Source organism: Hesperophylax consimilis, chromosome 16, assembly GCF_061612785.1.
Source record: "Hesperophylax consimilis isolate HC1 chromosome 16, BYU_Hcon_1.0, whole genome shotgun sequence".
Lineage (NCBI taxonomy): Eukaryota > Metazoa > Arthropoda > Insecta > Trichoptera > Limnephilidae > Hesperophylax > Hesperophylax consimilis.
The window spans coordinates 18,815,687-18,842,351 of record NC_142851.1 but is presented as its reverse complement, the minus strand read 5'-3'; the positions used below and the strand labels follow the sequence as shown (position 1 = coordinate 18,842,351).

At 34.5% G+C, this 26,665-nt stretch overlaps 2 protein-coding genes across 2 annotated transcripts; both read right to left on the bottom strand.

Moving 5' to 3' along the window:
• Nucleotides 1–863: 863 nt before the first annotated feature.
• Nucleotides 864–12,669, bottom strand: LOC149416831 (luciferin 4-monooxygenase-like). Its single transcript, XM_089640651.1, has 11 exons — nt 12,517–12,669; nt 10,476–10,683; nt 9,048–9,246; nt 8,840–8,959; nt 7,921–8,095; nt 7,565–7,705; nt 5,638–5,760; nt 3,226–3,306; nt 2,983–3,129; nt 2,441–2,606; nt 864–1,825 (listed from the first exon to the last, which is right to left on the bottom strand). The coding sequence occupies exons 1-11, from the start codon at nt 12,625–12,627 to the stop codon at nt 1,698–1,700; spliced, it is 1,599 nt and encodes a 532-aa protein (XP_089496777.1). The 5' UTR covers nt 12,628–12,669; the 3' UTR covers nt 864–1,697.
• Nucleotides 12,670–16,699: 4,030 nt separating this feature from the next.
• On the bottom strand, nt 16,700–26,063 carry LOC149416830 (uncharacterized). The gene is made up of 6 exons (XM_089641328.1): nt 26,058–26,063; nt 25,043–25,183; nt 19,040–19,162; nt 17,888–17,968; nt 17,639–17,785; nt 16,700–16,894 (listed from the first exon to the last, which is right to left on the bottom strand). Exons 1-6 carry the CDS (start codon nt 26,061–26,063, stop codon nt 16,700–16,702), a joined length of 693 nt encoding a protein of 230 aa, XP_089497454.1.
• Nucleotides 26,064–26,665: the final 602 nt, after the last annotated feature.

Below are 26,665 nucleotides of genomic sequence, written 5' to 3'. Positions count from 1 at the left end.
AAAATAGCCGAAAAATATTTTTTTTTGGTTTTTTTTTTTTTTTTTGAAAATGCTCAAATCAAAAAACTTTATGTTTTTTTGGGTTCCCCATGTGGTGTAGATTCTCCAGTTTCCCGCTTGTACTACGAGTTTCCGGACACCGTGTATAAGCATTTCTCTGAAATCGGATGACATTACAGCAGTAAATATACAAAATAAATGTTGGCCCTAGCCGATCAGCATTTGGCGAGGGTGGTAGAGTTTTCGACTCCAGTCTGTGTAGGAAGGTTTAATCCTCAGTCAAACCATAAAAAAGTTTTAAAAGATATTTGAAAATAGATATAATTATATATTATAGAAAAAAAACTTTGTTTTAAAAAAAATGATTTTTTATTTTCATCGTAGACACGGTTTCTTAAAGTACCTAATAATAATATATATTTTATCAAAATTCATTCTTAGATAATAATAATAATGAACTGCAATAATCCCAGAGCAAATGTGAGCTTTGGAAAAATTTCAATAGATGGCAGTAGTAAATGTAAGATACACCTTCAAACTTCTAAACATGGACAGGCATTGTTAGGGCCCGTTCCCACTTCCGTTTTAAAATCGGATGCCCTAGCGGCTGTAGTGGATGTACGGAGCTGTTCACACTTGTCCGACTCGATTTGAAAACGGATCCGGCATTTTTTGTCGGATGGATCGCCAGCGCAGCGCGTCCGTTTTAATATCGTATCTGAACTCGCTCGCTCATAATTTTGTATGGAGCTGTTCACACTTGTCGCCTAGTCATTCCGGCAGAGTCCCCGCCACACCCCGACCCTCCCCGCCCGCTCCCAGTCGCAAGGAAGCAGGCACGCTGCGTACTTGGATAAGGTTATTTTGTTAAGTAAATAAATTAAAACTATAAAAATGGTTAAGGAAACAAATCCCGAAAATTGAATCCCACTGGTCAATGAAAGAGTTGTGCTGTGGGATAAAACGACAGAAGGGTATAAAAATAATTCATTAAAATTATCGGCTTGGCGAGAAGTTTGCTGTTTATTCATGCCAGATTTTGAGAAATTAGAAGAAAAACAAAGAAAAGATTTTGTCAAGTACCGACTATTATTAAAAATTGCTGCTTGCCAAGATACAGATCCTATTGGAGAAACGAAATAGTCGGAGAATTTTGATCGTATATTATTTGCAGTAGGACCACCACGAGTAATGTGTGTTTGTGCACGCATCGGATGCTCCACTGGGGTTGCATAAGTACCACATGACAACAAGAGCTTCATCGTCGTCCATTGCGCATGATCGTCTACTGAAGAATGAGCAAATAAAATGTCTTGGTTGAATCGACAATTATTTTTTTTCGTAGAGTAGGATCCGATTTTAAAACGGATCCGTTTTTAAAACGGCGGTGTGAACAGGGCCATAGGGCATCCGATTTTAAAACGGGACCCACCTCCGATTTTAAAACGGAAGTGGGAACGGGCCCTTAGGAGTTCTACCTTGGAGGAAGAATATACACTATAATATTATGTATATCACTCCAAGAGCAAATATGAGCTTTGGAAGTTTTTCAATAGATGGCAGTAGTAAATGTAAGATAAACCTTCAAACATCTGAATATGGAAAGGCAATATTAGGAGTTACACCTTGGAGGAAGAATGTACAGTATAATATGCATGTCACTCCAAGATTTAAGTTACACAATATGAGTCAAGTATTTATTCTCCTGTCAGTTCAAGGGCCATTTTCTTGAGGTTTTTTCTGTCCACCTTCCCCGAAGGAGTGGCCGGTAAACTGTCCAAGAATACTACTCCTCCTCTGAGCGATTTGGTGTCTGAAAGTGTGGCTGAAAAAAAGAAAATATGCTTGTCTTGTTCATTTATTTGGAGCCAAAAGGAACTTATTATTGTGGAACTTATTATGACAAAATTTACAATCAATTTTAAATTTTACAAACAATTTTAAATTTTACTTTTACTTTATTATTCTGGAAAACAAACAGTTCTAAAAACATTTATGTTGTGTTTTGGATTGTATAAATAATCCCTTCTAAACCTGTAGAGGTAAATGGAGCAGCATAAAATAGTGTTTTTTAATGGCGAAGTCTTTGGATATTTTGCATTATTTTTGGAAAAGTTGAGTAATTATGAAACAAAAATGATGGTATGTTGCAGCCAAGGATGTGACGGAATGCAGTTTTTTATATTGATTTGATATAAATATTTTTATAAATTCGAAACCTGAGTGGTGCTTTTAAAATAATTCCCATGTTATGTGTATTCAAGCTTGTTAATTCCATAGATAAATAGATATTTTAAATACAATATTCCTTTCTTATTTTCAAATATTAGAGAAAACCAATTATTGCTAATAATAAGTCACTGACAATAATGGTAATAACCTAATTACACCATTCTAAATAATAATAACAAATATTTGATCAAAAACAAATTGATCTTACTTTTGACAGCATCCTTGATCAGCTGGGCGGTGAGCGTGGATCCCTCCACCCTCTGCACGAAGGCCGTGGGGTGTTCCCCGTCCTCGGGGTGGCGCCGGCCCACCACGGCTACCTGCATCACTCCCGGCACCTTCATTATCTCAAACTCCAACTCCGCGGGACTGATCTGAAATAAACATGTAAAGAAGAGTGAACGATCCCAATTGAACTCAGAAAAGTTATATTATTTCAAGTGATATGTATTGGCATCATTTTTAAAGTTTCTACTAGTAAATTGGCGCATTATCTTGATTAGTTACATACTTCAATTATATTATTATTTTATGACCCTTATCAAATTAAGCAGTCTGTACGTGCAATGTGTGCACTTTGCAAATTTAAATCCTTTTTTTCTTGAACAGCGAATATGGTATCAGGAAGTGTGCCAGTCAAAGAGAGAGTATGCAATGTCAGTTAGCTATGTTGGAAAGTTAGCTGTCAGTTAGCTATGTTGGAAAGTTAGCTGTCAGTTAGCTATGTTCCTTGTATGTTGGAAAACAAACCTGGAAATTCCTGAATTTCATGACTTCTTTGAGTCTGTCCACAATGAAGATGTGTTTATTTTCATTAAAGTACAGCAGGTCTCCAGTTCTGTACCAACCATCTTCGTCATAGGCTTCTGCTGTTGCAACCGGATTCTCCAAATAGCTCTAAAATCACATTTAATACCGATAAGTTAGAGACTAGAGACTGGTATGAATTTGGAACTTATTTTAATTCTTAACACACGCAAGACTACCACTTACATGGAATAAACAAGGAGATTTCAATCGAAGTTCCCCAACTTGTTCTGGTCCAAGAGCGAGTTCTGTCTCAGGATCGACGACCTAAAAACAATAAGGTAAAACATAAATAATAAGTACAATATCTTTAGAATTTGTTCTACTTCCTACTTATAATGCAAATACTAAAAAAAATTTAGATCTATCAAAAAATTTATATATAAAAATGCAAAAATCAGTCATTTTAAATACATGTAGGATTACGAAAGATTTTTCAAATATTTATGTTGAGGGATCAGTAGGATTTAAAGGCCCTGTTAGGAGTTCTACCGAGCCGAACCCTCTGATATGAAAATATCTGGAGTCGGTGAATTATTTTCCCATTTGATCTCTGGTGAGTTGACGTGTTTTTCTTGTATTCTTTGTATTTATTTTGCTTATATAATGCACTTGCATAATGTTGATTGACTAAATGATCATTTGTGGAAAAGTGTGTGGAAGGGTTTAGTTTTTCCTGTGGGGAGGATTTAATAATTGCATTAAAAATACAAAAATAAAATTAAAATTGTTCATTATATATGACGCTGAAAACAAATCATTTCAAAAGTTTATCATACAAGATGGCTGCCAGGCAATTTTCCCTCACCATAGATTTGGCTTCAACGCCGTTTATACAAAATCGCACTGATTCTCCGTCCAGGGCTTTTAAGGTCAAAAGAGTGCTTTTTTGGAAGATGGCATAGACCATAATAGACATAATGTACTGTTTTTAAGAAAACTGCAAAATATTTTTTTCCATTTCTGGAGAAATGTCATTTGCGGCCCATTAAAATTTGTAAAATAAGATATGTAGGTAGTTAACATGGTCGTGCAACATTGCTTCAGATGATCCCACTCAATGCCCATAGGCTTTTACATTAGAGCAGCGGTTCCCAAATATTTTAAATGAGTACCCCTTCGAGAAGAGCCCAAACTCGTGAATTACTCGTAGCCAAATGATAAATTAAATATTAAATAATAATAATAAAAAGAAATTAAACACTATTAAAATATTGTAGACATTAACACAAATCAAGGACTTAGGCATCACTTTTCAATCAAATCTTTCATTCCACATAGCAGAAATCTCTAATAAGGGCTTAAAATGTTGGGATTTATAACTAGGCTAATCAGAAATTATAACAATATAAAGTGTATTAAATTGTTATATTTTGCTTTTGTAAGAAGTCAACTTGAGTACAATTCTCCTGCCTGGATCCCACATTATAATATACATGTAAAAGCTGTTGAAAGAATACAAAACAAATTCTTACGTTTTATAAATTTTAAAATGGGTATTCCAGCAATTATGTTGAACTACAACACTCTGTTAAATTATACGAATATGCTAAAATTGTCAGAGAGAAGAATTTTCACTGACTTGGTATTTCTATATAAAATTCTTAATGATTTAGTTGATAGTCCGGTATTGCTAGAATTGATAAGCTTTCGGATTCTACAACGTAATACTAGAGATTAGTTTTTAGTTCAGTGCAGAAATTTTGGGACTAACTACCATATGTATTCTTCTTTGCCCAGAATACTAATGGAGGGAAACAATTATACCAAGACAGTGGACATCTTCAATTTATCTTTAAACAAATATAAAATATTGTTAATGAAGCAATTCAGTTATGTGCAATAAATAAAGTATATTTCTTAATATTCTCATGCGCAACCCCTTGAAGTTCGATGCTGCCGCACATGTAGGTAGGTCCTAACGCTGTCCTACGAAGATTGGTAGACTCCAAATGTATTTCGGCGATTTTAATGTTTGCGTGGGCGCACCTTTTCCAGCAACCTCACATACCCCAGTGGGTAAGCGTGCCACTAATTAGGAAATAGAAATCACTGCCTCAGAGTAACAATATGCTTTTATACCCACTTACGAATGTGATAATACAATGCATTTCCAATACTTTCCAAAAAACATCGTGGAGTTACTGCCAAAAATTGGTAACTACATGTTATGGTTTTTTGAGTAAGCAATGATTTTAATGTTTATGTTTTATAATCTATATCTCGTATAAGTTTGTGTCCACTCTCATGTCTTTAAGTAGGTTTTTAACTAGTGCTTTAAAAAAAAACTTGTTACTTCGTTTTTTTATAATTAATAAAGCATGTTTGTTTAAAAAACAACACTCTAATGATTTTTTTTAACATAAACGTTAACATTATTTCCAAAAACCTTGACTTTGTAATGAAGATCAAACTTTAAAATTGAGTTTACTCCAAAACATGTTTTTGTAATTTACCAACTTTTGGCAGTAACTCAACGATATTATAAATAGACCATAGATCGCTCCAAGTGGTATTACTCGTACTTTTACTAATAACAATGATTTACTGTACAGTCCTAGTTTTAAGAAAGCATGCAAAAATAATGAAGGCTTTTACCCTCCAATGAATCCAAGGATAAATCTTTCCAACAGAATTTGGTATCCCCTCCGAATTGGTACTCACTCCTCCTAACTCTGTCATGCCGTAGGCATTCAACATCATTCCATTTGGTATTTGTTTCTGAAAAATAAATGTCATTATTATTATCAATTAACAGAATGTTATGAGACTGACAAGGAATGAAAGCATAATATCGATTGTATGCTAATTAGGCAATAATTTTAATTAAGCAGGTAGGTAATGACTTTAGTTTTAATCATATTTCTTCGGAGCATATTTCACTGCAATAATGGTAGAAATATCAGAGTTTTACCATCTAATTTTAATGTTCTAAAGCTTGCATGTTGTAACTCACGACAGGTCTACCTCGCCTCATTTAAGGTGGGAAACATGAACACCTCGTTTCAGTATTTCAATAACTCGTACAAACTATTTCCGAAATCTTGTGAAAATCTAACCAACACTAAAATGTAATCCTTAGCTCGGGAGATCCCAGGGACGATAATTTCACTATGTCACTTGTTACAAAAACAAAAAGGATCAAACATTTTTATTTTTATACTGAAATATTATTTCCAGAAAAAGTAAGAAAATAAATCATTATGGTGCCTTATAAAAATAACGATAATAGTGCATAATTTTTGTAAAATGAAACCAAATATTTTATTTCCAATTTTATTATTAAAATTTCTGTAGAATGAGACAGTTTGTTCTTCTGGCTATGAAAAACCTAACTTTTCTCATTGTAAACGAGTATAGTGCTTCTGCAATATTGTATTATCCGATTTTACCCTACCTTCCTAGCATCTTGGTCATAAAATATATATACGAAATGAGAAGAATGAATTGAAATGTTGCAAATTAAATTAAAACACTAACCTTATTAAACATAATTTTTACTTTTTTATACTTAACCGTAGCTTCTTCAGGGCAGTACAAATACTTTACTAAAATCTACATATAATATGTCGTACAAATATAGGGTTTCAAAAAATTGGAGTGATTGGTAAGGAGTAATTTTTGTCAGTAGGAAACAACCGAAGTATAGGGTTATTATTTAGGTTGATTTTGTTTTTGATTACTTTGCTATTAACGTTTTTGGCTTTCCGTAACTCTAGTGCCTCTAAGTTAAGTCGGAAACACATTATTAAAACCCGACGCGACCCGATGAAACGCGATGCGTGTTGAGTCGAATCAAATGTATTGTTTTCTTATGACCAGAATCACACTATGAACACCCGACATGGCGTCGCGTCGGATGTTCATAGTGTGATTCTGGTCATAAGAAAACAATACATTTGATTCGACTCAACACGCATCGCGTTTCATCGGGTCGCGTCGGGTTTTAATAATGTGTTTCCACCTTTATTCAGTCTGATCAATATTCCATTTTTATGACCATTCCATTTAAACTGACCCCTTTTTTTAAATTAAACTTCTGGTCGGTTTCAATAGGTTGGCAAATTTGGAGTAGCCATTATTTGAACTATTTTAACTGGATTACTTGGAGGTGCTCGTATTACGGAAGGTCAAAAACATGAATAGCAAATTCATCAACAACCAAATCAACCTAAATAAAAATCCGATTCTTAAGTTGTTCCCTATAGACAAAGAGCTCTCTCTTCCCAATCGTCTACCTACATCTACTACCTCCTTCACTGGAGCTCAGTCTAATTTTTTGAAACCCTATGTGAACGCTTAATAATATTTGCACCACATGTTGCTTCTAGGTTTTAGATTTTAGTAAAGTGTTGTACTGCTCTGAAGAAGCTACGGTTGTAACGAAACCCGGTCGGCATTAAAAATACATAGAAATTGACATAAAAAATAAAAGTGGTGTTTACTAAGCTAATTTTTTATTTTAAATTACAATGTCACATCACAAAGTATCTGCTTCATATAAAATGTTATAGTTTACAATTACCTGTATTTGGGCAACTATGTCAGGGGAAACTGGGCTGGCAGCAACAAAGAACATCTTTATGGAGGACCAGTCCAGTTCCAGGAACTTGGGATGTTTCACCAACTGACACATCGCCACGGGACTTATCATTATCATTTGGGGCTAAAACAAAACAATAAATCACATACATCAATCACTGATGTGTGGGTAAAAGGATGAAATATAAAATTGATTTATCGTTCGCAATCACGCAGTTGTTAATGCACCTAGAAGTATATACAAAAAAATATACAGATAATCAGACAGAAATGAGAGGAGTAATGTAATCGTGAATGAGATACATGTTCAGGAAGTTTTTATTTATAAATGATCAGTACCTTGTATTTGTTCAAGCCCTTTTCAAGGAGATCAACCGTGTAAGGTATTTTGCAGTTAATCCTTGTGGCACCAGTAAATGCAGACATCATCACGTTGTACAAACCGGATACCCAGTAAACTGTAGAAAAACTCAAGTATGTCGGTTTTTCTTTACTAGGAGTGCGAATATTTGACCTGATAAAAAAATAAATAAGTTTTAGGAAAACTGAAATTCACTCCTCAAAAAAAATACATGTCTGTATAAAAATTCCCCATTTGGTGAAAGCGGATGCCTATAATACAGAATGAAGTAATTTCACAAACCATTTAAGGTTTCTTTTTTCTGATTATGATTATTGCATTAAAAATATGCCATTTAAATGTTTTCATTAAATGATTTCCAAAACGATCCAAAATCGCATGTTTGGTTCCAACTGGCTACAACGTCACTATGACACAGAAAACGCCAATGTCTGGTAAGACGGTTGTCACCAACGTTGACTGGCGAGACGTCAACATCGCTGAATTCACGAATGAAAAAAAAAGTCGTTTTGGCGGCAAATATTGAAAATGTAACATTTTAAATCGTTATAGAAAATTTATTCACCAACGTAAAATTAAAACAAAAATACCTTCATTAACAATGTTTCATTATTTTTCGAAAATAAAAATGGTGAAAATGGGACCCTTTTGTAATCTCTACGAACTTTGGGGAAATTAACTATCGTTAGATTCTGAAGGTCCAAAGTACTTTAGACACCGACAATCAAAGTCATGTCGTTGTCCACCCAGAGGCAGACTGACTGCATTGAAGAAGTTTGGAGTAAAATGGAAAGACCATAAGAATTAAGGCAAATGGCTAGAGATCGAAGCTGGTGCAAATCCCACCCTAAATGTGCATTATTAATTAATAAAAGTTTATTAAACTTTAGTACTTACAGCAAAAAGAATCCTAGGCCAAAAGTCTTGTGGGTATGGCAAACTCCTTTAGGCATTCCGGTAGTTCCACTTGAACAGCTGATGAAGGCAATTGTTTTACTGGGATCGAGTTCAGTCACCCTAAAAATAAATAACTAATCATTTTACCAATGTTTTTGTAAAAAAAATTATAAATATTATCAATTGCGTATCAAAACTATTATCGTACTCAAAGGCATCTTCTGTTCCAGTGGGTTGCAGAAAGTCTGCAAATGGAACAAATGGTCCCTCCAGTGGTTCATCTCCGAATACAACCACTTCCGCTGCATAGTTAAGTTCTGTGAGGGCTTCGCTGAATGTTTGGCAGATTTCAGGATCACAAAAGACAATGGAAGGCTTTCCAATTATTAGCATGTTTTTGACTTCAGCTACAAACAATGAAATGCACAGTTCTTCATTAGTTGGTACGTTATTAGCAACATAATTACTCCGCTTTCAACCACACTTAGCAGATCGCTGACACAGGAAAATAACACGTGATTGTATAACATCAAAACTTTTGGTGAGTCGTAAAATGCTTTGTAAATCTGGGACAGTTGCTGACATTAGTTTGTTTGTATATGTATAAATATAATACACGGTTATAAAATAGTGGGTACTTAAACTGTAGTATTTCCGGTTTTCCGAAAGATTTACAAATTCCAGTTTAATAATATAAATAGGGAGATAGGAAAATAGAGATAGGACTTGCGAATGAAAGCTTCTATTAGAGACAACAGATGTCACTGCTCGTCATTCGCCGACGCCAGAAATATTAAATTCTATGCTACAAAATTATACAATGATCTACCAAATAAAACAAAAATTAATATATTTAAAACAAAAGTAAAAATATGGCTGAGAGAACAAAGTGATATTCAACTTACAAACATTATGAAGACGATGTAAAGATAACTTGAAACTAAATACAAAAGTTTAAAAACTACAGGCCGCCTCAGAACATGAAACCCTAGTGAGGAGGATTATGAAAAAAACAGAATTTATACTTTATACCTAGATCATGTACAAACTTTGCAATTGCAACTAATAAAAAATAACCTTGTCCACGTGGAATACGAATATGAATAAATAGGTTTGACGGTATAAAACACAATTCTTTCAAGAAAGGCATACGAATAAAATATTGGTTTGAATCACCGATTGTATTTGAATGCCTTTCTTGAAAGAATTGAATTTTTATACAGACAAAACTATTTACCCATAGTCCTTATGTATGTACAGGCGCAAACGAACAATTCAATATAATATTTTAATACATTTCTAACTTGGAAAAAGGTTTTTTTTTAATGAGTAGTTTATGAATAATTTTAAGGTTTGATCACTGAATTACGACAAATAATGTGAATGTTGGCGTTCTCGCTGGCTTCTACAAATTTGGATTTTATACATGCCAAACAAATAATTCATCTTATTATTTTAACTTATATTAATTAATTAAAAAAATAATACAAAATACCTAACGAACCAAAAGTGTTCTTTCCTAAAACAATGAAATTAGCGCCATCTATGAACGAGCATTATTTGAAATTTTTAAAGGTTAAGTCACTGATTTCTCTCAAGGATCACTGCGAAAAACACATACAAAAAATTGGCTTACTTTTGGTCATGGTCATCGAAAGTGGAAAGGTAGCGCATCCGATGTACAGTCCCGCCAGTATGGGGATGCTCACGTCATTGTGCGTGTGAGCGCAGATGACCAGCTTGTCGTTCAGACCTATTCCACGCCTCTTCAGCTCCTGGGCGACCCTGACGCTGCGGAGCCACACAGAGGCGTGGCTTTCCACCAGGTCGGTGGACAACTCTATCTGAAAGTGGCGAAGTCGTCATCTTAGAGTTGTAACAAAACTTAGTGACGTTTTTTTTAATTTTATTCCGACAAATTTCAATACAAAAATTAGCGACAATTTTCGATTTTAATTTCGCGACATACATCCCTTAAATTCTTCTAATTTTTGTTGTTGTTTTATTTCGTGACAAATTTCAAGATTAGTTAATTGATTAAATGATCTTACTCGTAATCAAGGAAAATATGTTTTATTACAAATTTATGCACACATTGAGTGAAAGATGTATCTTAAACAACATACCTTAAAAAAAGTAGTTGATTGCCAACACTATTAAATAATGTGGACCTAACCAAATACCCTAATATATTAATAATTCCTTCAACTTCTGACATCTACCATTCATTCTGATGGCAACATGCTACACTATCGCCTCCTAGCGGCATGAGTTGTGCGCCCTGGTTTTATTTCAAACATTTCAATGGATTTTATACGAAATATAATATTATTTATTTCAAGTTTATAATTTAAAAAAATTAGATATCCGACCTAACTGCTCTTTTTTTGCTTAAACAAAAAATATATGTAATATGTGCATACGTTAACATGTATTATATATCAATATATTCATTAATTCAAATACATATTTAACAAATATTCATCATCATCATCATCATCACTTTTGGCTCTACAACCCCTGGTGGGTCTTGGCCTCCTCAAGAGTCTTCCTCCACTCATCTCGGTCCCGCGCCAGCTCTCTCCAGTTTCGAAGCTCCAAGGCAGACAAATCTTTGAGGACGTTGTCGCTCCATCTTAACCTTGGCCTTCCCAGGCTCCTTCTCCCTATCGGTCTTGAGCTCAGCAGGGACTTTGGTTCTTGATGCTCGGTCATTCTCTCCACATGACCTAGCCACCGAAGTCTTCCCAGTTTTATGAACTTTGTGACGTTTAGCTTTTAACAGAGTATAGAGCTCATTGTTATAACGTCTGCGCCAAAATCCATTTTCTAGAACCGGTCCGAAGATGCGCCTCAAAATTTTCCTTTCAAAAACGTCCAGTGCTCGCTCATTCTTCTTAGTTAGAACCCACGTCTCAGCTGCGTACATAAGCACTGGTCTAATTAGTGTTTTGTACACTAATACCTTGGTGGTTCTGGAAAGCAGTCTGGATTTTATTTGTTTTTGTAGGCGGAAATAGCAGCGGTTTGCATTCACGATGCGCTTCTGGATCTCCTCTGTAGTGTAAAAATAAATCATAAATCTTGAAAGTTCTGCCAAAAACATGGGTCTTGTAGTAAACCAGCAGAAGACCAAATACATGGCCGTAGGATGTACCCAACAAACCCCATCTCTCGTATGTGGAAGCCAAAATTTTGAAACGGTACCAAGATTCACATACCTGGGCTCCCCGATAACAAACAATAAGAAATATTCAAAAAAATTAAATTAAAAGCAAAACAAAAAAAAAAAACATATCGACATTCTGGTGTGGATGCTACAAAGAACCTTCACGTATTTTTGTTGTTTGTAATTATTTGAAACGTAAACTGCACACACATAACCTACTCTTCGGAACAATTTTATAAATATTTTTATTCACGTTGATCAAAATACAAATCAGAAAGCGAAAAAAACCGCCACCAAGTACTAAATAAAATCAATTTGCCGCCATTGAAAGGAATGTCAAACTCAATATGCTACACTAGCGCCTCTAGCGGCATTGTTGATATTGCCACTACTTCAATGCATGTGTTTCGCTGAGTTGGACATATTATTAATATTATAGGGTATTTGATATAACTGATTTGATTTAAAAAGCAGATCAAACGATTTACACTATTGATACGATACATACCTGATTAATATCATCTCCAAAGGATTTCAACTGCTTCAGAGCAAATTTTCCAACATGCAGATCCAACTTTTCCATAAACTTCTGAATTACTTCATCAGGCATATCACCCATTTTGAAAAGTAAATTTATGACAATAATTGAAATAAGGCCTCTTGGCTAAGTAGCCAAGTACAAGTGTACGTCGGTATCTACGGAAACAAACAAACTGAAGAAGAATATAATACGTGCGTTCTTATCTTTTGTCATAAGATTGGGCTGCAAATTAATAAGTGTTTTTTTTATCACATTTAATAATATTTTATCAGTAGGCCAATCTACTCCGAATGTCGTCATACGCACCACAGATCAATCATCATACATATTTCTTTTCTAATTCTTATTAATGTTCTGGAAGTCATTAAATATTTCAATCGTGCTTTAAAAAACATGAAACTTTGAAATTGAAGATTGTTGGTAACCAAAAAATAATCTCCATTGACGTTGCAACAGCCATAAACGTTAAAAAGCCTGGGTTATTCATTTAACAAAACGTTTTACTAATTTCGCGTTATACTATTAACATGGAAAGAGCCATAGAACACAAAAAGAAATTTATTTATTTATGGAAAATTATTTCTTATTCTGATTATTTTTTGTTAAACGGATCCAATGTTTTATTTTTTGTCATAAATGTTATAAATATCCTGTAGTTACTTTAAATTTCAACATTATGAAGATAATTCATGAGAATAGTGTTCAAAATATCGTTAAAACAATGCGGTCAAAATACATTGTCGGTTTAAAATTTGTCAACCGTAAAATTTAAGTGGCCGACCCAGTGCTTTATACGGTGTCCAGAAACTCGAGGTACAATTAGTGGTACATTTTATTTTTCAATTTTGATTTGAATTCAAAATATCTGGTCGCTACGAGGCAATTATCGGGTATTTAATGTCATAAAATGCATCGAACTATGTTACTTATGTTTTCCATAATATGAAGTGGATTCACCTGTTTCCCTTTTGTATCATGAGTTTCCGGACACTGTGTCTAAAAATAAGAAGTGTGAATTTTTAGAAATAAAATATTTTTTTTTTTTTAAATATATCGTAACTTAAGCATAAACACCATTATATTAAAAAAATAGTGAGCGTGACATAAAACACTTCGCGTCCGAGGTTTTTAATTAGCCAATTTAGCTTATTGTTGACGTACTGTGAACTGTGAAGATATCATAAATGACTACTCGAGACCAAGAACGATTATTGACTGATTGGTTGGTGTTCTTTAATAGGTCATGTGGCTAGGATTTTTTGGGAGGGAGTGATGTCACACTTGCTTACAGTGTCATTAATTTTTGGATGTATTTTCGTTTTTGCAGTAGAAACATCCGTTCAAATGTTTTTAAGTTGATTTAAATTACATGCAAGTGGCTCATTACATTATCTCAAATTATCAATCCACAATCTATAAAATAGATCACAGAATATATCAGGGTATCTATCACGGTCAATGGATAAAGGTTTATCGATAATATTGGTAAATTGTCATCGTTCCCGAGCATGTCTTAATTTATTCGACGTGAACTGTTACTTGCACGTTAGTGATCTGCAGTCGGCTCGGCAACGAGGAAAAGTTAATAACAGTATCGATAATTCCTTCTAAGTGATTATTTCGGCTATCGTAAGGTAGTGACGGGAGGATTAAGTAAAGATGAAACAATGTGAAGAAGCAATCTGGAGAGAACGATTAAAAAAACAGTATTTGACACGAAGTTGATGGGTCGGTGGTGTACACGTACATTTTGGGAGGGATCAACATTATATGAGTCTAGCAATGGCGTACATTTCTCTGGGTAGAACCAAACGTAGGCTGTGTGTAGTTTTCAAAATCCGGTATGAATAATTATGAATTGAATATTTGAAATAGTGATGTTCCTATCATCTCTCGTTGATTGTTATGGTCAGTGGAATAAATGAGTAGCGTACAAATTCATGAAATAAACACGTTTTTGTCAGAAGTTTGCTACCTTTTCAATTTTTCCTTTGTGGCTAGGCACTGCAGCGAAGATTGATGGCTGAATTTATTAATTTTGTGATGATAAGGATTCCGTATTGAAGTATAGGGTTGAGGGTGATATTGGGAACCATCGCGTTCAGGGGCTATTTTACTGCTGTGGAATTAGAAACATTTTTAGTTGGTAGTACTTTTCTCTTAATTCGCTCCATACGATTCTTGGACCAAAATATATTTTAAGCTTTAAGCAAAGATTTCAGCTTTTCCCCCATTATCCTCTAGGCAGCGTTCGAAAAAGGAGGCACGGTTAGATTAGGTTAGGTTAGGTCAGGTTAGAACAGGGACTACGGAGAAGACTTATTAAAAAGTGTCACTAAAGCGTGCTTTTATGGAAAGTTTTGTTTTTGATTGAAGTTAGTTTGGTTTAGGTTTTTGGTAAGGGTTATTGTCGGAGGATTGAAGGTAAAATGCTTCGTCTTTTGATTCTATATTATGCTTAGGGCGGGTTGTTTTACAGAATTTGAACAATTCATCAACAGGACTTGAAAAATAACTTTGAAATTTGAGGAATTATTCAAATTCTGAGTCAGTCAACCCGGATATTAAGGAAGGGTTGTTTCGGAGAATTTGAACAATTCATCAAATTTCAACGTTCATTTTCGGGTTCTGTGAAAGACTTATTCAAGTTCTGTTTTTATATCATTGTAGACTAGTTGCTTGACAAAACTGAAATAAAAACAGAACTTGAAAAAATCTTTCACAGAACCCGAAAATGAACGTTGAAATTTGATGAATTGTTCAAATTCTCCGAAACAACCCGTCCTAAGTACATTATTTCCCATACTTCATATTTTCATTACCGAATATTTAGGTACCTGAAAAATAAAACCTAAAATCTTGACATGACTATATAAGTTATGTTCTTATTCCAATACAACATCATCACCATGATATTGTATTATTACATGCTTCTATTTTGCTAAGTAAAATCATCTCCCGAAGTTCTCTTGTGTAAGTCCGGACAACAAAAGTATCTCCGTGAAAATAAAATATATTTAAATATTTATTTTTAAAATAGTGATGTAAATTGAAATAACTTTCTGGATGTGAAAATGAACGATCTCGTGTTGATAGATTTTGTTTTATTAGTTTATTTGAGTATTAGTGATAGTATTATTTTTCATCTGTGAGAGCGGATGTGCTACCGGCATCTGTTTTTCCTTCTTCATATAATCCGGGCCTCTTCAAGACCCGCATCAACAACCCCTACCTTAACCCGCCTGACAACGCTGTCCAACCGGGTGGCGCCATTGCTCCCCCACCTTTATACTGTACAGACAGGGAGCTCTTGTGAGAAATAAAAACATGTTATGGTTATTTTATTTATTTTTTATTTTCATCTGACATGGTTCCCCCTTAGACTAAGATTAAAGTTTCACAAGATGAGCTATGTAATTATTCTTCTGTTAGTTCAAGGGCCATTTTCCTTAGATTTTTTCTGTCCACCTTCCCCGAAGGAGTGGCCGGTAAACTGTCCAAGAATACTACTCCTCCCCTAAGTGATTTAGTGTCTGAAAGGGCGTCTGAAAAAAAGAGAAAAAGTGCCTGTTATGTCTTGTTCAAATTGGGAGCCAACAAATTCTTCTTTTTGTGGACGATGACAAAATTTGACGAATGACATTTTTATTTTACTTTATTACTCTGGAAAACAAACAGTTCTAAGCACATTTTTGACGTATTGCTTGTTGGCTTGTATAAATAATCCCTTCGGGACTTCTCTAGAGTGGAATTTGGCAGCCTGCTATAGTTTTTTTTTATAGCTAAGACCGTAGCATTAGGTATTTATTGTGTTTTTGGAAAAGTTGGGTAATTCTACAACAAAAATTATCTTTTTTTGCAGCCTGATGGAATGCCGCTTTTTTATAATAATGTATTTGACATTTAATTTTTTTAAATTTGTAAAAGAGTGCTGCTTAAAAGAATTTCTATTTTATAGGCATTCAAGCCTGTTAAAGCCATAGACAAATAAATATTTTGAAAGTATTATTCCATTCTTATTTCAAAATACCAGAGACAACCAATTTATGGTAAAAAATCGAATATCGCAAACGCGAATTTTCAGATATCTAGTCACTGACAATGGTAATAACCAAATTACACCATTTTAATAATAATAACAAATATTTGACTAAGACACGTCGTGGGGGTTAATCTTACTTTTGACAGCATCCTTGATCAGCTGGGCGGTGACCGCGGATCCCTCCTCCTTCTGCACGAAGGCCGTGGGGTGTTCCCCGTCCTCGGGGTGGCGCCGGCCCACCACAGCCACCTGCACCACTCCCGGCACCTTCATTATCTCAAACTCCAACTCCGCGGGAGTGATCTGAAATAAACATGTAAAGAAGTGTGAACGATCTCAACTGAACTCAGATTAGCCACAGTTCTAGTGGTATGTAATTGGATTTATTTATCTAATCGAGTGATACTCGTAGCTGCCCAAATTTAAAGATTTATTTTTTAAACTCCTAAAAATATGACATAGGTGGTGAAATCTGTGTGGATTCATTGGTTTTAAACCGCAGTAAGCAGCTCATATTGTAATGATATTTGTAGGCATTTTATCAATTAAATCGAAATATCGTCTAGATTAGTTACTTCAATTGATTATACATGATATGACCCTCATCAATTTAAGTAGTCGGTAGCCGCATCAGTATCAGTATGTGCAATATGTGCCATTAACTAAATCTAATGCCTTTTTGCAGTTTTCGCACACGCTTTGATTAGGCTGTTGAGTTGACGTCTACTTATTATTTACTAACTATCTTTGAATTAATCCCCATTTATTATGAGAAATACCACATGAGCGTGTTTCGTAACCCAAAAGTCTGACCATTATTTGCTTAAATTTTAAATTCAGAAATTTGGTCTAAGTGCAATTTCAAAATCAAATTGAACGGTGAATATGATATCAGACAGTGAAAGCTAGCAACCAGTGAGATTTGAGAGCACGCACGGAATAGTCCGTATTGACCATCACTCACTTTTCCTTAGCTGGTCGGATAGCGACTAACAGAGGACCGTCGGTAATGTAATGGCTAGGTGCCTTGTATGATGTAAAACAAACCTGGAAATTCCTGAATTTCATGACTTCTTTGAGTCTGTCCACAATGAAGATGTGTTTATTTTCATTAAAGTACAGCAGGTCTCCAGTTCTGTACCAACCATCTTCGTCATAGGCTTCTGCTGTTGCAACCGGATTCTCCAAATAGCTCTAAAATTAAATTAAATATTGGCAAGTTATAGACTAGAGGCTAGTATGAATTATGTACTCGTATTTATATTATTTCTCACCGCACGCTGGACTACCACTTACATGAAATAAACAGGGAGATTTCAATCGAAGTTCCCCAACTTGTTCTGGTCCAACAGCGAGTTCCGTCTCAGGATCGACGACCTAAAAGCAACAAGTTAAAAACACGAAGAATAGGTACAATATCTGCAGAACTTGTTCTAGTTTCTACTTATAACACTTAGATACAATCATTGCAAGGAATTTCATTGCGATCACTTTCCTCAAGTAATAGTAAATACCTACACACGTGGAAAACAATAAATTAGCTGCTTAACTGCTATTAGAAATAGAATGGAGTATTTTCACAGACTATGAATACCATTAAAATGTGTGGAAGATTTGAAGTTTATTTTCTGATAATGATTATCGTATTAAAAATACATCATTTAAATATTTTCATTCACTATTGATATCAAAAACGATCTCAAACCGCACATTACTTGTCCCAGGCGCCGTTAAATTCAGTAAGGCCAGTTATATTTGAATATTAGCTTTGAAATTTGATGAATTGTTCAAGTTCTGTGAAACGTATTGAATAATAACAGAACATGAATGAAACTTTCACAGAACTTGAATATTTACTTTGAAATCTGATGAAGTTCTGTGAAACAGCAGGGCCTCTTCTATTATTCATTTAGTATTAACAAAGTGGTTTGTACATTATTATACATACAAAGGCGCACAGTATGTCAAAAGTGTGTTTTTGGAGAAATAACGTAGACCATAATAAACATATTGTCTATGGGAGAGCAGCGGTTCCCAATTAGTACCCCTTAAAGAATTAGCCGAAATTCGCGTACTACTTGTAGCCAAATGAAAAATAAGATACCAAATAACAATAATATAATATATTAAACAGTATTACTGTATTCTTTCCTACAGGAGCGCAACACCTTTGATGTCTTTCGATGTTGTCGCCTGTGTAAGCTAATTACTTCACTGTGCGATTTTAATGTTTGCGTGCGTTGGAATGGTTTATTTTTGGCGTGCGCATACCACTAATTGGGAATCACTGTTTTGGTGTACTAATATATGCTTTTAGTGCAGTGTGTGCATCTCCAACACTTTCCAAAACAAAATGGAGGATTTACTCATACTTTTACTATTATCGGTGATTTACTATTCATTCCTAGATTTAAGAAATCATGAAAAAATAATAATAAATAATAATACCCTCCAACGAATCCAAGGGTAAATCTTTCCAACGGAATTTGGTATCCCCTCCGAATTGGCACTCACTCGTCCTACCTCTGTCATGCCGTAGGCATTCAACATCATTCCATTTGGTATTTGTTTCTGAAAGTGAAATGTCATTATTGCTTTCAATTAAATGAATGTGGAATGTGATTTTTTTTTTTTATTTATTCACATTTAAACCCGCTAAACTACTTATGTAGTTTGTCAGCAGGGACATAGAGACAACATTTATACATTCATAAGATACAATTTGAACGGTACATAATTACATAAATTGGTTACATTGCAGAAAAGTTTAAATAGCAGCATAAAAGCCTTATATAATAAGCAAGTAAAAATAAATGTATGAACAAATTAGTATTATCAACATAAAACATAAAAGCCTTATAAAAGAAGCAAGTAAAAATAAATGTATGAACAAATTAGTATTATCAACAAGTACATCAATAGTTTCATAAATAGAAGTAGGTAGTCAGGTATTACAAAATAATTGTTTTTCCATTTTCTAAGAATATGAATTCCATTTCAGGTGCATCAGTATAGATCATTATTATCCAATAACCATTTCCTTAGATTATATTTAACATTAGCAGTATACATGTTATTATTTTTAATTGTCATTGGTAATAAGTTAAACATTTTGGGTACTATATAGTTTAAAGTTCTTTCACCATATTTATTAGTACATTTCGGAACTACCAGTCCTTCATTTTGAGTGAATCTTGTGTTATGTTTATGGCAAACTCTTTCCCTATACAATGAATCAGACAATATAACATGTTGACTTACAATATTATAAAACAATAATCCTCTGACAGGTAAAATATTCAGAGACTTGTATATTAATTTAATGTTACTTCTGTGTTGATTGTCATATTTATGGATTAACAATTTTATAATGGAGTTTTGTAATGTTTGTATATAGCTTACATTAGTTTTACAAGAATGTCCCCAAGAAGTAATTCCATAACGTATAGTGGATTCAGCCAGAGATAAGTAGATTAACTTTAAAGTACTTATAGGCACGAAATATTTTATTTTATAAATCCTACCCACAATAGCTCGTAGACGTTTACAAACATTAGCAATTTGTACATCCCATTTCATGTAGCAGTCAATAGTAACACCCAAATATACATAACTTTTGACAAAATCAATGGTTTCACATGAACAGGGCTGTGCAACATTTTTATGTATGCAGTCAAATGTGTGTGTATATAATGAAGGAATTACATTACATCTGGCGTGTGGAGATCTGATGTGCATAATTTTAGTTTTTTTGGCGTTTATAAAGAGGCCTGCATCATGAGACCATTTCAGTAGGGCAATAAAATCATGTTGCATAAGGTTCATTGCAGTAACCAGATCTTCGTGCGATATTACGAGCGCCGTATCGTCTGCATATACAAAATGTTTAACAAATGAAAACAATTTTCTCATAATTGAGACATAAATAATATAAAGGGTTGGCCCTAGAATTGACCCCTGTGCAACACCTGTTGAGATATATTTTCTTTTGCTAAATTTTTTAAGAATTTTTACTCTTATTTGTCGATCAGTTAGTAAATTTTTTAATAAAACTAGCAGCTTTCCTCTAATTCCTATTGCCTCCAGTGTTTCTAATAGTTTATTTGTATCAATGGTATCAAATGCCTTAGAGTTATCTATGAATAAAACCAAAACTTGTTTTTTTAGATTTAATTCATAATTTATGTGATTTGAAAATTCCTGAAGCAGCATTTCCGTACTTTTTTTCTTTTGAAATCCATATTGGTTGGGATCCAACAAAGAGAAAGATTCTAGATATTTATTAAGTTTTATGGAAATGTATTTTTCAAGTATTTTTTTCTAGTGCTGGCAATATGCTTATTGGCCTATAATTTTGAATATCTGTATGTTTGCCCCCTTTGTAAATTGGCCTAGTGATGCTACTTTTTAGTTCATCTGGTATTACTGCTTGCGATAAAATTAAATTGATAAAGTGTGTTATAACAGGCCCTAAAATATTAATATGTGTCTTAATGTCAAACATTCGAATGTTGTCAATCCCTGGTGACTTTGAATTGTTTAATTTGCTAACAATAATATTGATTTCTTGGCAGGTAGCTCTGGGTAGGTACATACTATGTTGCACTTCATTTGGCCTGACGGTCGATGCTAAATAATCACATTTATGTATCATAGAGCTAACACTATTTGTAAAATATTCAACAAACTTATCTGCTACGGTTTCTTCATTATTCGTATTTAACATATATTTCGAGATTATTTCATCACAACTACTTTTGGACTTGCTTCCTAATAATTTATTTATTTCATCCCAAGTTTTTTTTGTATTTCCAAAATAATTTTTGAATTTATTGTTAAAAAAGGTAGACTTACATTTAATAATTTCTTTTGTCACCTTATTTCTGAAAGTTTTATATTCCAATTCAAAGAATTGATTGCTAGGAAAATTCTTCCACCTTCTGTACAATGAATCTTTTTTTTAATGTTTTCTAAGATATTAGAAGTTATCCAAGGTTTTATTGACAGAGGTCTTTTTTTGGGTTTATAATTCATAACGATTTTACTCTGTTCATACAAATTCTTAAAGTTGTTTTTAATTTTACTATATAGTATATTGCAATCTTGTTCCTCAAGCAAGGAGTGCCACTTAAAATTATGAATGTTTTTGTCGATTTTGTTTTGCGATAAAAACGAAATTCTTTCCCGTGTTCTGGGGCTTCTTTCCTTGCACTATATTTAATATTAACTGCAGTTAAAAAGTGATCCGCTATAGTGATATTATTACATACACATGAGGAAAGAGAATCGCTTTGTTTACATCCACTGTTAAATCGGACAAATATGTGGTCTAAACAAGTACGAGTAACTTTTCCTGCTAAAACTGCTTCTCTAGTTACGTCACAAATACATTTGATTAAATAATTATCTGACATTATATTTTCATATGCCATAATAATAGGGTTTTGACAATTTAACAAGTCTAGATTAATATCTCCTATAAGTAAAACATTTTCTTTGGGGCTTATAGTATGCAGAATGGCAGATATTTCATTAAGAAATTGTGGTTGGCTAGAGTTGGGGGGGCGGTATATTGCTATGATGTTTAAAATACTCTTGTTTGGAAGTGTCATAGAGCCAAGCACACATTCAAAATGATTTGTTTCTATTGTTTTCTGTTGAAATGTGAATTCATTTCGAACATATAGCAATATACCTCCTCCAGATTTTTTAGTTCGGCAATAGTTGTAACAATTAAATTCAGGAATATTATACAGACAGACAAGATTCGGTGTTATAGCCGTTTCACATAACATTAACACATGAATATGCTTCCAACAAGTATTTAAGTAGACATTCAAAGTATCCCAGTATTTATAAATCGATCTAACATTCAACTGAACAATATTAATATTTTCCATATTGTAGTTGCTATGAAACTTTAGCCAATCACAGAAATTATTAGTATTTTCGTAATCTACCTCGTCATCTTCTTCAATGTAATTAGACGCCATAATCAATAGTTGCAAAGTCCTTGGCAAGGGCAGCCTTGTAGGCCGGGCAGGAGTCCTTGTCTCCAGTCGGATGTGCAGCGGGCTTCCCAAATCTTGTACAGGTGGCGCAGACAGGCTCGGCGGCGGCTTTTGGGCAGTTTATCCGGGCGTGACCTTCGCCTGCGCAGTGTCCACATCTTTGCTGGTCCTTGCAAAACTTGAAGGAATGTCCGATCATTTGGCACTTGGAGCACACTGTAAGTCCAATGAAGTCACGAACACGGCACACATTCCAGTCCACAAAGACTTTCCCCTGCTCCACCAGCACGTGACGAATGTGGGCAGGAACCTCGAAGACCCGGTGGCAAGTTGATCCAGTTCGAGCGCCAGCAAGGTGACTTAGCTTGCAACTTTTTACTGCGAAATCTAGGCCTGCTTTGTCCTGGGCTCCTGCTAAGGCATTTTTTAGGAAGCACTCGTCCGTTAGGTCACGAGGAACGTTGAAGAAAATCACCCTTGGAAGCCGTTTTGTTGGTAATCGAGCGCTTAGAGTGTCCGAGTTTGCTAGACATGGGGTTTTCAGTATTTTATCCTGATCTTCTTGTGTTGCAGTATGGATTACAACGCCTTTGTTTCTGATTCTCCTAATACCTGTCACACGGATTCCAAGTTCTGATGGTCGTAATGTATCTTTTAGTAGCTGTTTCGTATCGTCGCTATCTTTTGTAGAATCCAGCTTTGGGAAGATGCATACAGCAGGTTTGGGGGTCCCAACGTTAAGTCCTGAGCGGTTGATTGATGGTATCATCTTCTGTGGGCCATTTTTCACAATATCGGCAAACGATAGGCTTGCTTCCGTGGCATCGGCTACTCTACGCATCACTGGTCCTAGATCTGACTCCAACTGCAATATTTTTTCTAACCTGTGTTGGTTTTCTGCTTTTTCAATCGCGATCTCTCCCTTTGCCACTATTAATTTGGCATTGACTGTTGCCAGATCAGATTTGAAACCCTCTCGTTCCAATAACAGCTGTGAAACTGATCTGAATACAGCGGATACATATGCGCTTATCCGCAGTTGTTGATCCTTTGAGACTCTTGACTGCTTTTCAGCAAGGACATCTTGGAGTGCTCTTAGACTTGCTTCAGTGTCGTTCAGTATCTGTACTGAGGACACTGGGATTTCACTATCATTTTCAGACACGTCGGAATAGTCCGATGCTCCGTCAGATTCCTCATCTTCAACCACTGGAGAAATCATTCCCGAGGCCTTTTTTTGTGATGGGGACGTCATCTTATCCAGCATTCTTTTTTTACGCCGATGGCAGCATTCATCAGGCATCGGTGGGATGGACATTTCAATGAGAACAAACACACAATCTTAGGTTGTTTTAAAACTTTCGATAAAAATGTTTAGAATCCGCTAGAATAGTATTATTTTATTACTGTTTTATCAAATAAACTTTTTTGGCACTTAAATTTTCCATATAAATACTGTTTGCACACGAATTCGAAGGTTTTTTTTAGTTTTTTTTGAAACTTTTTTTTGAACTGACAAGGAATGAAAGCATCGTATCAATTGTACGATAATTAGGCAATAATTTTAATTAAGCAGGTAGGTACTCTGACACTCTGTCTTTAGTTTTAATCGTATTTCTTCGGAGTACGTCTCAACGGAATAATGGAAGAACAAACAGAGTTTTACCACATCATTTTAATGTTATAAAGATTGAAATATTATGTCCATTAATAAAAGAGAATCTTTCAAGAGTCAAGAAAGCTTGATAAGGCATATAGTACACGACAGATCTATCTCATTGAGGTGGGACTCCTCAACATTTGGTATCTGTATTTGAGTACCTTCCTCATACAAACTCATTCTCAAATCGTGCCCTACCTAAGGCTAAAATGAAATCCCCAGCATGGGAGATCCCAGTAAGGATAATTATCATTAACCAAACTGGTTTCAAAATTCAGAAAAAAAACCCAGTGAGGCCAACATTACTAAATTGAAATATGAAATATTGTAAAAAAATGTATCAACAATAAAAAAAAAAAAAAAAATAAAAAAATTAATTAATAAAATATTATTATTATTAAATATAATAAAATATTATGTTTGTAAGAATAAACACTCAAAGTATTATGGTGCATTGTAAAATAGAGATAATAAATAAACCTTGAAATGAAAGATAATAAATTTTTTACAATTATTATTATTAAAATTTCTGTAGAATGAGACAGTTTATTCTTGTGGCTATGAAGAAACCTAACTCATTGATTGTTGCAATGTTGTATCGTTCGATTATACCCTGCCTTCCTAGAATCTCGGTCACATGAAATGAGAAGATTTAACTGAAATGTTACATATTATTGTAGAAAGCAATCACTTTGTGGTTTGACATATTTAATAAAATATTTTTTTTTGTTGTTTTAAAACCACGATATTTATGTTACAAATGTTACAGTTCTCAATTACCTGTATTTGGGCAACTACTTCAGGGGAAACTGGGCTGGCAGCAAGAAGGAATATCTTTATCGATGACCAGTCCAGCTCCAGGAACTTGGGATGTTTCACCAACTGACACATCGCCACGGGACTTATCATTATCTTTTGGGGCTAAAACAAAACGACAAATCAAATAAATAAATCACTAAAGTGTCATATTTTTCAGTTGTCAGGATGAATCATAAAATTTCTTCATTGTTCGTAACCACGCAGATGTTAATGGATCTGTAAGTTATTACAAAATATATACAGATAATCAGAAAGATAGGAGTAATTTAATGAGTGTTGAGATACGGTACCTTGTATTTGCTCAAGCCTTTTTCAAGAAGGTCAACGGTGTAAGGTATTTTGCAGTGAATCCTTCTGGCTCCAGTAAATGCAGATATCATCACATGGTACAAACCGGATACCCAGTAAACTGTAGAAAAACTCAAGTATGTCGGTTGTTCTTTAGTAGGAGTGATATTATTTGACCTGATAAATAAATAAAAAAAGTTTAGGAAGACTGAAATTCACTACTTGAAAAAAATGTCTGTATAAAAATGACCCATTTTTTAAAAGCGGATGCACTCATTCATAATGGAATACTAACTGGGATAAAATAGACATACTTGCCATTAAAAATATAAAATCGGCGATTGAGACTTAGTGTTTCAAAAATAGTCAAGGTTTTTTGAGATATTACACAATGGAGTATTTTCACAGACTAACTTTAAAATGTGTGGAAGATTTGAGTTTTTTTTCTGATAATGATTATCGTATTTAAATATTTTCATTCATAATTATTGATATCAAAAACGATCTTAAACCGCGCATTACACGCGTCAGGCACAGCGTTTGCTAAGGGCCGGCCCTGCACGGTGTGACTTCAATGCCTCCAAATTCAGGAGTGAAAACGAACATGTCGTTTTTGAGGGAAATATCGAAAATGGCACATTTTAAATCGTGGTAGAAAATTTATTTGTCATAAAAAAAGTAAAAATACCTTCATGATCGTGATGTTTTTATTTATTTTTTATCTCTACTACGAGCTAATTGGGAATGAAATATCGTTAAATTCTGAAAGTCCCAAGCACTGTAGATACCGACAATCAAAGCCACGTCAGTGTCGATCTATAGGCATGGAAGAAGATTTGAGTAAAATGGAAAGACCTAAGAAGTGAAGTCAAACGACTCGAGATCGAAGCTGGTGCAAATCCCAACCTGAATATGCATTATCAATAAATAAAACGTTTATTAAACCTAAGTACTTACATCAACAATAATCCTAGGCCAAAAGTCTTGTGGGTATGGCAAACTCCTTTAGGCATTCCGGTAGTTCCACTTGAACAGCTTATGAAGGCCGTTGTTTTACTGGGATCGAGTTCAGTCACCCTAAAAAGAAATAACTGACCAGGAGCCCAGCCTTTCTACACGAGCAGCTCCCAGAGCATCCTTTATTGCATTTACACGAAATTTTTCGCAAAAGGGCAGGAGGTGCGGGATCCATCGTGGTGGGGATGGGGGTGAGTCCTTGAGAAGACAGCTTCCACCCCCCATTCAGTGGGATTCAAGTTGACTCCCCGCCACTTCTGCACTTGGAGGTAGCATCTT